Source organism: Sinocyclocheilus grahami, unplaced genomic scaffold (assembly GCF_001515645.1).
Source record: "Sinocyclocheilus grahami isolate Dianchi unplaced genomic scaffold, SAMN03320097.WGS_v1.1 scaffold1321.1, whole genome shotgun sequence".
NCBI lineage: Eukaryota > Metazoa > Chordata > Actinopteri > Cypriniformes > Cyprinidae > Sinocyclocheilus > Sinocyclocheilus grahami.
In genome coordinates, this window is record NW_015506500.1 from 75,279 (window position 1) to 87,560 (window position 12,282).

At 36.5% G+C, this 12,282-nt stretch overlaps 1 protein-coding gene across 2 annotated transcripts in view; it reads left to right on the top strand.

The window, feature by feature from the left end:
- Window positions 1-401: 401 nt before the first annotated feature.
- LOC107569197 (RUN domain-containing protein 3A) overlaps window positions 402-12,282 on the top strand; it is a 21,594-nt gene continuing 9,713 nt past the window's right edge. Inside the window, exons 1-9 of one of the 2 annotated variants that reach the window (XM_016255218.1) lie at window positions 402-585; window positions 763-885; window positions 5,174-5,289; window positions 5,388-5,515; window positions 7,144-7,229; window positions 7,432-7,521; window positions 7,759-7,839; window positions 8,596-8,758; window positions 8,878-9,035. In XM_016255218.1, coding sequence (XP_016110704.1) covers window positions 581-585; window positions 763-885; window positions 5,174-5,289; window positions 5,388-5,515; window positions 7,144-7,229; window positions 7,432-7,521; window positions 7,759-7,839; window positions 8,596-8,758; window positions 8,878-9,035 — 950 coding nt within the window. In that variant the 5' untranslated portion in view covers window positions 402-580. Of the gene's footprint in view, window positions 886-5,173; window positions 5,290-5,387; window positions 5,516-7,143; window positions 7,230-7,431; window positions 7,522-7,758; window positions 7,840-8,595; window positions 8,759-8,877; window positions 9,036-12,282 lie in introns of both variants that reach the window. The other variant, XM_016255217.1, reaches the window with a different exon arrangement.

Consider the following 12,282-nt stretch of genomic DNA (forward strand, 5'->3'; position numbering starts at 1 on the left):
AACAGACCTAACATTACATTATTTAAAACTGAACTTAAGCAGTGCATTGAGGCCTTAAAAGATCTAAGAAATAAAAGAGCAAATAGGACGCATCAAATTTTTGAATCCTTTTCTTTTGGAAATTTCTTGTACGTTATCCCCTGTATAGTTTTTAATAATATTTATTTATTTATTTTCTTCTTCTTTTTTCTGTTGGTTCCTTTGATGCTATTATTAATATATTTGATAATAGTTGAATACCCTGTGATCCTCTATACAAGTATGTTATGTTACTGTACTTCTTATTCAATAAGAAAGAAAGAAAGAAAGCCGAGATTTCAACCTAGCAGCATGATAGTAGCTAGATTTCAGAACCTATTGACTGAAGCCCTCTAGGGGCCGCTTTGGTTCACTGCGTCCCCCGCGGCACTGGAAAGGTCTGTGCGTCCTTCATGCGCATCTCAGCCTTACAGCAGGACCCACCTGGAATAACATTTCCAGTTAATTCATTTGATTAATTTGACCTCATAGTTGAAGTGCTGGGAGTTGAAAGAAACGTGAATCATCCTAAAATGATTTTGCTGATCCGGTGAATGCTCAGATGAGGTCAGTATATAGGAGGGGTGCAGACGGTCGCCATCAGTGTCTCTCTTTAACAGCGCTCAAGGAGAAAGCCTCAGTTCGTCTGCACTGTAATAGTGGAGAATGGCGTTTTCAAACCGACTATCTTCACCTGTCATGCCTCGTCTCTGAATGCGGTTGTGTGTGTATTTGTGGCGTAAGGGAGGGGTCCAGTGGGATGGAGCAGAGTTTCATGCAGTCCGCGATGGCAATGGGTGCACAGTCCAAGAAAGGCTTCTCCAGGAGCATCGCCGTGGAGAGAAAAAACCTCATCACGGTTTGTAGGTGAGTGAGAAGCCTTCAGAAGCCACATAACGTTATGTAACGTTATGCATGTTGCAACGTTTCTGGCCTTCAGCGGAGTCATAAACAGACAGGGATGCGTCCGAAAATATCATTTGCTCTTTTATTTCATTTAGGAAACGCGGCACTTCGCCTGTGTACTGCATGGAGAGGCTTGCTGAAAACAATATGTGTCGTTTTCACCATCATCTTAAAGAAATCTGTAGATTCGGAGTTACGTTTCGTGAGGTCTATGACCGACATACATCGTAAACACCGGATTGCTAAAGATCTTTAGTTCCGTTTACTTCGTTGTGTGAGTCTATAAGCTAATTATTAAGGGTGTTTTATTAAATGTGTGTACACAAATTATTTCTGAAACCTGGCATTTCACGCAATGTGAGTTATCTCCGTTCCCCGGATGATGTCGATGCTTCCTCCCGCTGACGGGGGCCCCTGGGAATCTGCTGTGCTCTACAGAGAATAGGGGTCACAATGATCCAAATATAAAATTAGTACTTATTATTAAAATGCTGACGAAAATCATTGATGTTTTGGATTCACTTTATGTTAGGTCAGTCTTTACATTTAAATGAATCATTTGAATTTGATACAAAACATTGTACTTATATTTAAAAAAATACATGTAATTCAAACTTGTAATTTTATTTCTGTAGTTACACATATGATTACACTGTAATACAATAGCAGCAAAGGCTTTTCAGTACAACATGTAGACTAACACAAGTATAAGTATAAGTGCATGGTAGTTAAGGCACCTAATATAAAGTTGGACTGAAGTTTTTCTCTCCAGCTTCTGGCTGTCATGTCATACTCTGCCAATTGTACTGCAGTGGAGGGCTGTACTGAAAGAGTCATTGTTGTGATCAGAACAATTGATGGTGAAGTCACTGCTGGTTTGGCATTGGCAGGAATAACATTGCTCCATGTATGATTATGCCATATTATGCGTTAAATGAAATTATATTTTGCCTGTCTGACACTGATGTACGCTGCAGAGGTGAACTGTGGCAAGGTGGTCCTGATATTCCCTGATTTTATGACATTTTATTGAATGTCTGACGGCATTGACAAAAAGTGGGGACGTAACTTTAAAATCTTATGAAACATGCATGTGTCATTAAAAAAACAACCTTGCTTTGATAGGAGATATTATTAAGTGTTGCTTTTGATAAAACAAGCTCTTTTTCATCATTAAATTTTTTTTATCCATTTTATTGCATATGAATGATTGAACCCTTCTCTGTGGACACACTGTTTTAGATGTAGTGAGAGGACATTAAGAAACACAGATTTGGTATAATAATGAGAAAATTAAATTGAAGGTGATAATTGTGTTAAATACATTCTATTATTAATCCCTCATGACATTTAAAATTGAAAATATTTGTATTTTTTAAAGCTAATAGCAGTTACCCTTGCTGGACCTGTTTTGTCCCACGTCTCAAGAATGACTAAGTTACAGTATATCTTCTTTCTAAAATGATGGCAACAGAATACAAGAAATATTATAAATTAAATATGATTATGTTTGGAAGTCACCTGTCCAGTGTATTTCTATGCCTGCGGCCCCAGACACTGGATTATGTTCCAGCATTCCCATGACCATAAGCAGAAGATTAGAATTTAGAATTGAGTCTTTAAACTGGGAGACTGATTGAAAACTGATGCTTTTGAATTTTAGCATCACACATATCCAGCTTCATATCTATGGGGTTTCATAGGCGGTAGGTTTGTAGACGTAGGCCTACTTAAGAGGTGAGGAGCTCCGGTTTGAATCCTGTGCAACTACAGTGCAACAAAACAGTTCAAATCTGCATATAAGGAAGTTCAAATAACACGGTTGCATCAACAAATGTGTTTTTATATCAGTTTTGCATTTGTTAACACTATCGGGTAGGTTTAGGGTTGGGTTTGGCGTAGGGCATATTTCCACCACGATAGAGCATTAACTTTTAGCGACAGTCCCCGGATATTTGAATTCTGAACCGCCACAATACGTACCTGAAGCAACGTAATAAAAACACAGCAATATATACCTATATCAAAGTAATAAAAACGTGCCAGGGTTCACATATTGAACCCGTGATTTAGTTCCACTCAGTGGACATTTCTCTTTGAAACTGCGGCGAAACGTGCAATAAGGTACGTAAAAACGGTGTTGCAGAAAAGTACCCAGAGGTACATATTTTTATGAGACCAGGTTGAAAAACTCATATAAAACATTATGTACTGTAATGTATGTCACTCAGTTGGAAGCAGTTATATTCATGACCTTTCTAAGGATTAAGTAAGTACAGTAGTTAAGTAGAAAATGGTTTAGTCATTTATCAGAAAATGGTTTAGTCATCAGAAAAATTCAGTTAGTGCATTGATCCACACAGTACAACGGAACACACACAGCTGCAAAGATCATCGGTGCCCCTCTCCCCTCCATCCTGGACATTTTCCTTACACGATGCTCCAGCAAAGCCAACAGTATCGTGAAGGACCCCACCCATCCCTCCCACAGTCTCTTCCAGCTCCTACCATCAGGAAGACGGTACCGGAGCATCAGAGCCCGCTCCGCCAGACTGCTCAACAGCTTTTTCCCCCAGGCTGTGAGAGCCCTGAACTCAAATCACCCCACCCTCCTCTGAAACCCCGTACAAACCCCCTACCTCCTGAAACATGGACCATCTCACCTCCTCCACCCCCCCAACCTTACCACATCACAAAAAACTGTCTGAAACATTTCTGAAACGATTCGAAGTGTGCTACAGGGCCTGTACAAACCACCTGTAGAAACACACTCTCCTCTATGCGCACTAGACACTTTTCACACACACTGCTTTGTGTACATAATCCCACAAAAGACTCTGTAATATGTGTGTTTACATGCTCATGCACTACAAATCATCTTGCACTGTTCCCCAGCCAGCTGCTTGACTTACGATGTTTCTCTTTGCACATGTACAGTATTATGTGAAGCATCCGTATAGTCTATTTTTTTAATTTATGAATAGGTAAACATTTATCTGCTCAACATTCATAGTCAAAATCAGTCAGTAGGCTAGTTGTGTATAGGTTTTACTGTTTTACTTCATTGTTGTATGCCTGTATTTATGTAGCACTGTGGTCCTGTGAGGCACGACATTTCGTTCCACTGTATGTCCCCACATGTAGCAGAATCACAATAAAGCTCAACTTGACTTGACTTGACATCATATCATCATTGGCTATTGCCTCACCAGTGCTTCCTAAGTAGACTTAGGGTATTAAAAATGTCAAATTTTCAAAGATTTTATATCTTATCTTAGTATCTGAAATTGTTTTAGTTAAATATACAATGTCTTAGCATGGACAAATGTAAAGAGATTCTCTTTGATGTTGATTGGGGTAATGATTTACCTATAGATTACCTTGTGAAACCAAGCTTTTTCTTTAAATTATCCCTTGTGAAAAGATAGTGCACTTGTATTGACTGTGGACTTGCAGTGTACTTGCAGATGATATAATAATACAAAATAATGACCACTTAAATGCACTTAAAGTGAGTGCGTTTTCATGATCATGTTTCTTAGCACATTTAAGTACACTTTTAAATAGTTCACTTTGTTAAAAATGTCAAATTAAAAGTTTGCATTTTAAATTATGTTTTAATAATCGTTGTTAAGACATTTATTTTGATGTGTTGTCTAACATACTAAAGCACATGTTATTATATGTTATGTTATTTGATCGTACATTTAAAGTTAATATGTTTTTAATGTACTAAATTGCAACTTCATCATACAAATATGTCATTACAAATATATTGAAGTACATGACAGTCAAGTTTCAATAGATATGACAATAAACACAACAATACTGTATTTCAAAGACAATAAAGACAATAAGGATATAGGCTAAGTCCTAGTTAATTGGGTCAAAAACACACTTAAGTTCAACTAATATGATTTGATAAAAAAAATATTTTACTCAATTGTAAATGAGATGCAGTTAAGTGTCTGAAAATATTACAATTTGTTTGCACCTTTTAGTAGTATGCTAAAGTGTACTTCTTTTTCACTTGAGATTTCAATCACGGTCCACAATACGTACAATATATAGTTGAACTTATTGAAAAAAGAAGACACTTTCTTGGATAGTGATGAAATCAACCGGAAAAACAAGTAGAGAAAAAATCCATATGGAATCAGTGGTGTTCTCTAGGTATTGAAGCAAAATGGAAACCAGGTAATTTTTTCCGTATTGAAGTACTTTGTAATTGTTTGTGTTTGTATGGCAGGTTTTCAGTGAAGACACTGCTAGAGAAGTACACAGCAGAGCCCATCGATGACTCGTCTGAGGAGTTCATTAACTTTGCTGCTATTCTGGAACACATCCTCAGCCACCGCTTTAAAGGTAAGAAAGTATTGCATTTTAACTGTACAAGAACATTAGGGACATATTTAAGCCAGTGATGTAAATGAAGGTGATCTCCCACATCACGTCTTTTGCAGGCTCTGGCAGCTGGTTTGATGGTCAGCGCAGTTTTTGGGACTTCATCCGTCTGGCCTGCAGTAAAGTGCTCAATAACTGCATAAGCAGCATTGAGAACATGGAGAACATCAACTCCTCACGAGCAAAGGTGGGAACACAAATATCTGTACTTAAAATAGTTCAAGTAGAATGGGTAAATAATACCATAATCATTAATGCTTCAATTTAATACACAAACAAAAAATCCATTGTACATTTTTGTGCCACAGTTATTGTAAGATAGAAGTACATTGGAGTACATTCAGTAAGGTTCGTACTCAAAGAGATAGTTCACTCAAAAATGAAAAATCTTCATTTACTTCATTTAAATCTTCAGTCTTCATTTACATGCTTTTCCAAATCTGTATGACTTTCTTTTTTTCTGTGGAACATGAAAGGTGATATATTGAGAAATGTCTCAATGGATTATTATAATTTTTTGCCCACATATTGGAAGTCAGCTTTACAAAAACTGTTAGGTTACCAACTTTCTTCAAAATATCCTTATTATAAATATCTTTAATATATTTTTATTGTTTTACAGAAGAAATGACATGAAGGTGAATAAATAAAGACAGAATAAATTGTTTTTAGATGAAATACTTTTTAGGAATTAATTAATTAAATTATTTATTTATTTGATGCTTGGGATAAAAGAGCATGATGTACATACAAAAACATAATGCAACATGCAGAACTCAAACTAGTCTCTTATTTGATGAAATAAAGCTAAAATAAAACTGTTTCGAACAGTTATGAACTTACAATTGAGAGAAAAAGAGATTGCCATGAAATAATAAAATATGATTGTTTTTGGCACCACCATTAAAATTGGACTTTTAAAATTAATTAAATACCATGGTATGTGAATATGAATATATCCAGGGTTGGAAGGGTTACTTTTAAAATGTATTCCGTTACAGTTACAAATTACTTCATTAAAAAGTATTCAGTAACGTAATCCAAGTACCACAATATAAAAGTAATGCAATCTGATTACTTTTGGATTACTTCAAGTTACATATGTAAATAAGTAAAAAAAGCAATATCTAAGTACTTTTATTTAACTATGACTTTATGATCAAATTAAAACAAATAAAAACGACAGTAAAAACTATTTGAATAATTGTAGATGGGTGTTATTTGCACACGCGCCAGCAGGCGGCTCACGTGAGTCAACGTGTCAACAGAACAGAATAGTTCCTATGCAGCGCTAAATAAATAGCGTTATGTCAAAATACTCATTTATTTCATTTTAAATGAAACATATGTAATCCTGATAGTATTCCCACTTTTTACAAAATGTAACTGTAATCTGAATACTTTGTTTTTTGATGTAACTGTAACGGATTACAGTTACTAGATTTTTGTATCCTGATTACGTAACGGCGTTACATGTATTCCGTGACAAAGTACAGTAAGTTTTTGTTATGGTACTATTTTCTACATTACTGTTTTTAATTTTAATGTATAAATAATGTATTTTTTACAAAACAAAAGTTGTTACAAAAATGTTACAGAAAACTCTTAGTACAGGGGAAATTTTCATTTTGGTGAACTGTAAAATTGTAGAGTTTTCTTCAAAAAATATGATTTTGGTATGTTTTATTCTCATTTGCAATTAATGGACTCTCTTTAAAATGGTTCATTAATGTTTCTGCAGTATATGCATATAGATGTTTGATATGGTTTGTATGATGAAGCTTGCCTTGATTTGTGATTTATCCGTGTATTTAGGGCAGAGCATGGCTACGGGTTGCACTGATGGAGAAACGGCTATCTGAATACATCGCCACAGCTTTGCGAGATAGCCGCACCACCAGGTCAGACTGAAAGAGAAAACTCAATATTAATCAAACTACCAATATGATCCTTTTATGCTGTCACACCCAGTCATCAATACACATATCCAGTGTAAGCATAATAATTGAGACAGCCATTACACTACTGCACTATCGAATACATAAAATGGTGCATCTATAATGTAACTGTGTTTATGTATTGCATGTGTGTGTTTGTCTACAGGCGGTTCTACGATGAAGGTGCCATAATGTTGCGAGAAGAAGCAACTGTTTTGACCGGAATGCTCATCGGACTTGGAGCAATTGACTTCAGGTAAGAGAATGGGAAATAGAAGGGGTAATAAAACTACATAGCACACAAGCTATGTTTCAAAACCAACTGAAATGGAACCTCATAAGTGATTGATTTGGAATTTTTTTTAAATAGGCAGAAACTCTGCACACCACACTCATGTAATGCATATGATATTTTAATGCAGGTTTTGGAACTGAGCTATAATGTTATGCAATGTAATCAGCGTAATCCTTGCTGTTCTTTGTTTGTTGTCAGTTTCTGTTTGAAAGGGGAGGCTCTGGATGGGAAGTCTGAGGCTGTTATTGACTACACTCCTTATCTGAAATTTACACAAAGGTGAGGAACATTTATTTCTTACAGTATAACACTGGGGATCTTTCAGGGAATGGTGTGGGCTTTGATGTTTAGATTTGATTTATATCTCTTTATTCTAGGGCTGCATTATTAATAAAATTTTAATCATATTGTTATTGTTCTCTCGATTAATTATGCATAATCATTGGAACTATTTTTGCACTGGTTATTTATTCTTAAAACGTTGTTTTCATTTGACATTTCCATTAACCTGTGTTGTTAACATGCATCCACATGATTGGGGTTGCCAGATATTATGAGTTTAACCCCTTAATTTCTCTTCCCAATCTTCCTATTGATTTTTGAGAGAAGCCTCTTACAGTTTTACCATTTTTTATAATGTAGATAGAGTAGAGAGTCAGTTATAACCATTATTGTGCTGCCATACTGTATACTAATGGAATGCTTGATATTTATATGGTTTCCTGAAAGAAAGAAATATTTTCTGTTGCTGCTAATACTGCATTATAGCGAGTAAGCGGTCAACTGATATCAAATCTGATCACATTGGAATATTAATAACATTTTATTATATAAGAAATACACAAAAATTGTTAAAATGTAAAGTGTGATTTAGTAACTGTTCAGACATATTCAGCAAGTTTTTGGTTTAACTGATTCAAACTGATGACTCATGAGTCATTTTGACCTGGTCAGTGCTGGTCAAACTGACCAAAATCAAGTATTGCTGCTGCTCTGTTTCCATAGCAATGAGATGTTGTGTTGTGTGTGGTTCAGTTATGATTACCTTAGTGACGATGAGGACGGTCAGAGCGTGGACAGCAGTAACAGTGATGACAGTATTGAGCATCCGTACATCCCTCTGATCACTGATGAGGAGAGCTGGAGGAACAAGTGCCGCAAGATGGAGCAGAGGTTCAAGATCGTCAATGCGCAAAAGGTTAAACACACACACACATACACATACAGGACAATACAAGATTTACTTTAGTGGGTACGTTACTCTCAAATGAATATGTCATGTGCTAAAGTGTGTGCATTTGTATTATTTGTGTTTAGGGGTACCTTGAGGAGCTGGTAAGGTTGCGGGAATCTCAGCTGAAGAATGTGGAGTTGGAGAATAAGAAACTAACAGCTGGACTAGAAGAACTGCAGCTGCAGAGCCAGAAAGAGAAGAGAGAACTGGAGAACATCATTCTGGAGCTGCAGGAACAACTGTGAGAGAAACACACCCACACACCACTGATTCTTGAGACATGGGAAGTTTATGGAATTATTTTAGATTAAACTGTCCAGACATAGTCATTTGGTTTCTTCCTTTCTTCTATGAATGATTCCGTATGTATTAAAGGGGTCATATGATGCGATTTCAAGTTTTCCTTTCTCTTTGGAGTGTTACAAGCTGATTGTGCATAGATAAGATCCCTGAAGTTGCAAAGACTAAAGTCTCAAAACCAAAGAGATATTCTTTATCAAAGTTAAGACTCTGCCACGCCCCCCTAAAACGGCTCGTTCTAACACGCCCCCACATATCTAGGTCACTATGTGGAAATATTAGCATAATGCCGCCCAAATGTTCACGCAAAGAAAGAAGGCGTGGTTTCAGTAACTGCAGTTAGTGTTGAAGCAGTCATGTCAGGGAGACACTGTGTGTTTCTAGGCGAAAGCAAAAGCACTTTATTTGGCCTTCCGAAAGTAGATGCATTTAGGAATCTTTAAGATTACTTACAACAGAACAGCAATGCATTTTATGGATGACCGTTTCGTGAACCTAGGAGAGGAGGTAATTCTGACTTTGCTATGACAATCTGGCGCTTCTGAATCAGCTACTGTTTTGTTATTAGTTTAAGTATTTGCTATTGACTGTTCAAATGGGCAGTGAGAGAGATTATGAGCGAGAGAGCGAGAAAGAGAGAAAGAGCGGGGGGGTCACATCACAGTGGTGTCAGCTGTCTTAACCGTGACCAAATAATGATATTTAAAAAAGCATCATATGACCCCTTTAAATCTGTCAGATTCAAAAACATGTATCAATGTTATAAATTGATACAAATATACAAATAATATTTTATCAAATAAATATTTTCATAGAGAATAGAGATTTCATATTCACTTAGCTTCATCTATTATGTTAACTTTTTTTTTTTTACTATTTGTGTGAAAAATTTCAGTAACATTTTAAGTTAAAGAGGACATCGGATGCCCATTTTCCACAAGTTGGTATGATTCTTTTGAGTCTTCATGAATAGTCTATAACATACTTTTGTTAAAATTCCTAAACAATAGTGTAAAACAACACCCTTTTTACCTTGTCAAAAACAGCTCTGTTCACAGCGACCCGTTTCGGTGCATGTCCCTTTAAATGATAATGAGCTACTGCTCACCGCACCCCTCTCTTCCGTTCTTGCATTAAAGTCACCATTATTTTTCATGCAGTTATAACTCCTCAAAATGATTTAAAATACATTTGTAAATGACTTATTAGTTATTAGGTTTTGGGAGTCCCCAACAACAGGTTGACATGCATGCAAGGTCAAAAAACACATTAATTGTCTTATAATATGCATTTATGTTTGCCTTACTTGATCAACGACTCCTAAATGATTCGCTCAACGATTCATTTTTCCAAACCCCTCCTTTGCGTGATGCTAATAGGCGGTGATTGGTCCGATTGGTCTCATTTTCATGTCATCATGCCTGTAACGCCTGATAAAGCAGCCTTTGTAAGCGCAGTGCTGCTTTGTGTACAGCGTTACCGGGGAAACTGCTATTTTTACCACACCAAAAGCAGCACTTAGTGGCAAAGAATGAATTTGCATTTTCATTCAGACCAACACGAAAAGACCAACAAGTGGCTGGGCAATATGCTAATGTTTCATGTTGATGTCAACATGAAACGGCTTGGGATTCGTTTTAAAAACGACTCGTTTCAATGATTCAGAGTTGACTCTTTCTTTTGAGAGACAATAACTTTATACACGGTGCACTTTCAGATTTAAAACTTTGCAGGATGTTTTCATTCACTAATTTTCAAAAATCCATAATAGGGGCACTTTAACAAACACCTTTATAAACCCTCTACAAAGGTAGTGTTTCCATGTTATCTTTACAGAAAACGTACTCAGTTTGTAATAAGACAATCACCTTAATGCAGTTTTCATTATAAACGTGCGGTTATGAATTATATTGAGAAGGTTCTAAACAGAAATGATGACATAATGTTCTCTGAGACTGTTAAAGGTGGGGTAAGTGATTTCTGGTAGCCTATGTTGATATTTGAAATCACCAAAACAAACACGCCCCTACCCTAAAAGGGTCTCGCCCCTATTGTGAAAGCTCCGCCCCACACATACGTACGCAACCCAGGCAATGATTAGTTCTGTGAAACAAAGCAAAACCAATGTTACACGTGTCTACACTGGACGCGAGCGGTGCGACAAAATACTATAGAACTCAGTATAATCAGTGATGCTGTCTACACTGGATGCGACGTGGCGCGGCGCGACACGACAAATCCCCGACAGAAAACTGCTGCTGTGTTCTATTTATGACGTATTGACACAAATTTCAAATGATTTTCAACGGTCGCTTTATCGTGTCCAGTGTAGACAGACTTTAGCTGTTGCGGTGTGGCGCGACATCTGTCACGTCCGGTGTAAACACAGTGTTACTCACCTATCTAAGTCACACCTCTGTTTATCAATTTGCACTGGCTACCAATAGTTGCTCCCATAAAATTCAAGGCATTGATGTTTGCCTACAAAACCACCACTGGCTCTGCACCCCTTTACCTAAATTCATTACTTCAGACTTATGTGCCCTCTAGAATAGGGGTGTCAAACTCATTTAAGGTTGAGGGCCGGGTCTGAGAAAATGTCCCCTTGTGCGGGCCGAATGACCTTTTGTTAAACTCTAGTTTGCTCACAATTACATTAATATTAACCATACAAACTACAATATAATAAAATAAAAAAAATCTAGGACAACTTTTTTTTTTAAAGATGATGCTTGGTTATTTTAGGGGTGTGCAATATTGACACAAAATGTCTTTTTTTTATAGTGATAATTACCATATTTTGCAGAGTGTGTTTTTGAGATACCACCTTGGTTGGTTTAAGCCTGTAATGGATAAATAAATATGACACTAAAGCCGCCAGTAGGTGGCAGCAAGTCGTCTTAATGAGTGATCCATTGACTCATTCATTCAAAACGGCTGATTCGTTTAGAAACTAAGCTAGTGATTGTCTTTATGAATGGGCCACTGAATCATTGACTCAAATAATTTGTTCAAAAACAGATTAATTCAGTAACAAAATATACAGTGCTGCCTTGGAGACACACAACTGGTTTTACTTCGGCTTTGTTAAAAAATTTTCTTGCCAAAACAGAGATAAACAGACAGCATTGTGACTAATATAACACACTTAATACTAGTGTCTTGTTTGTTGAGCTGTTATATAAAAT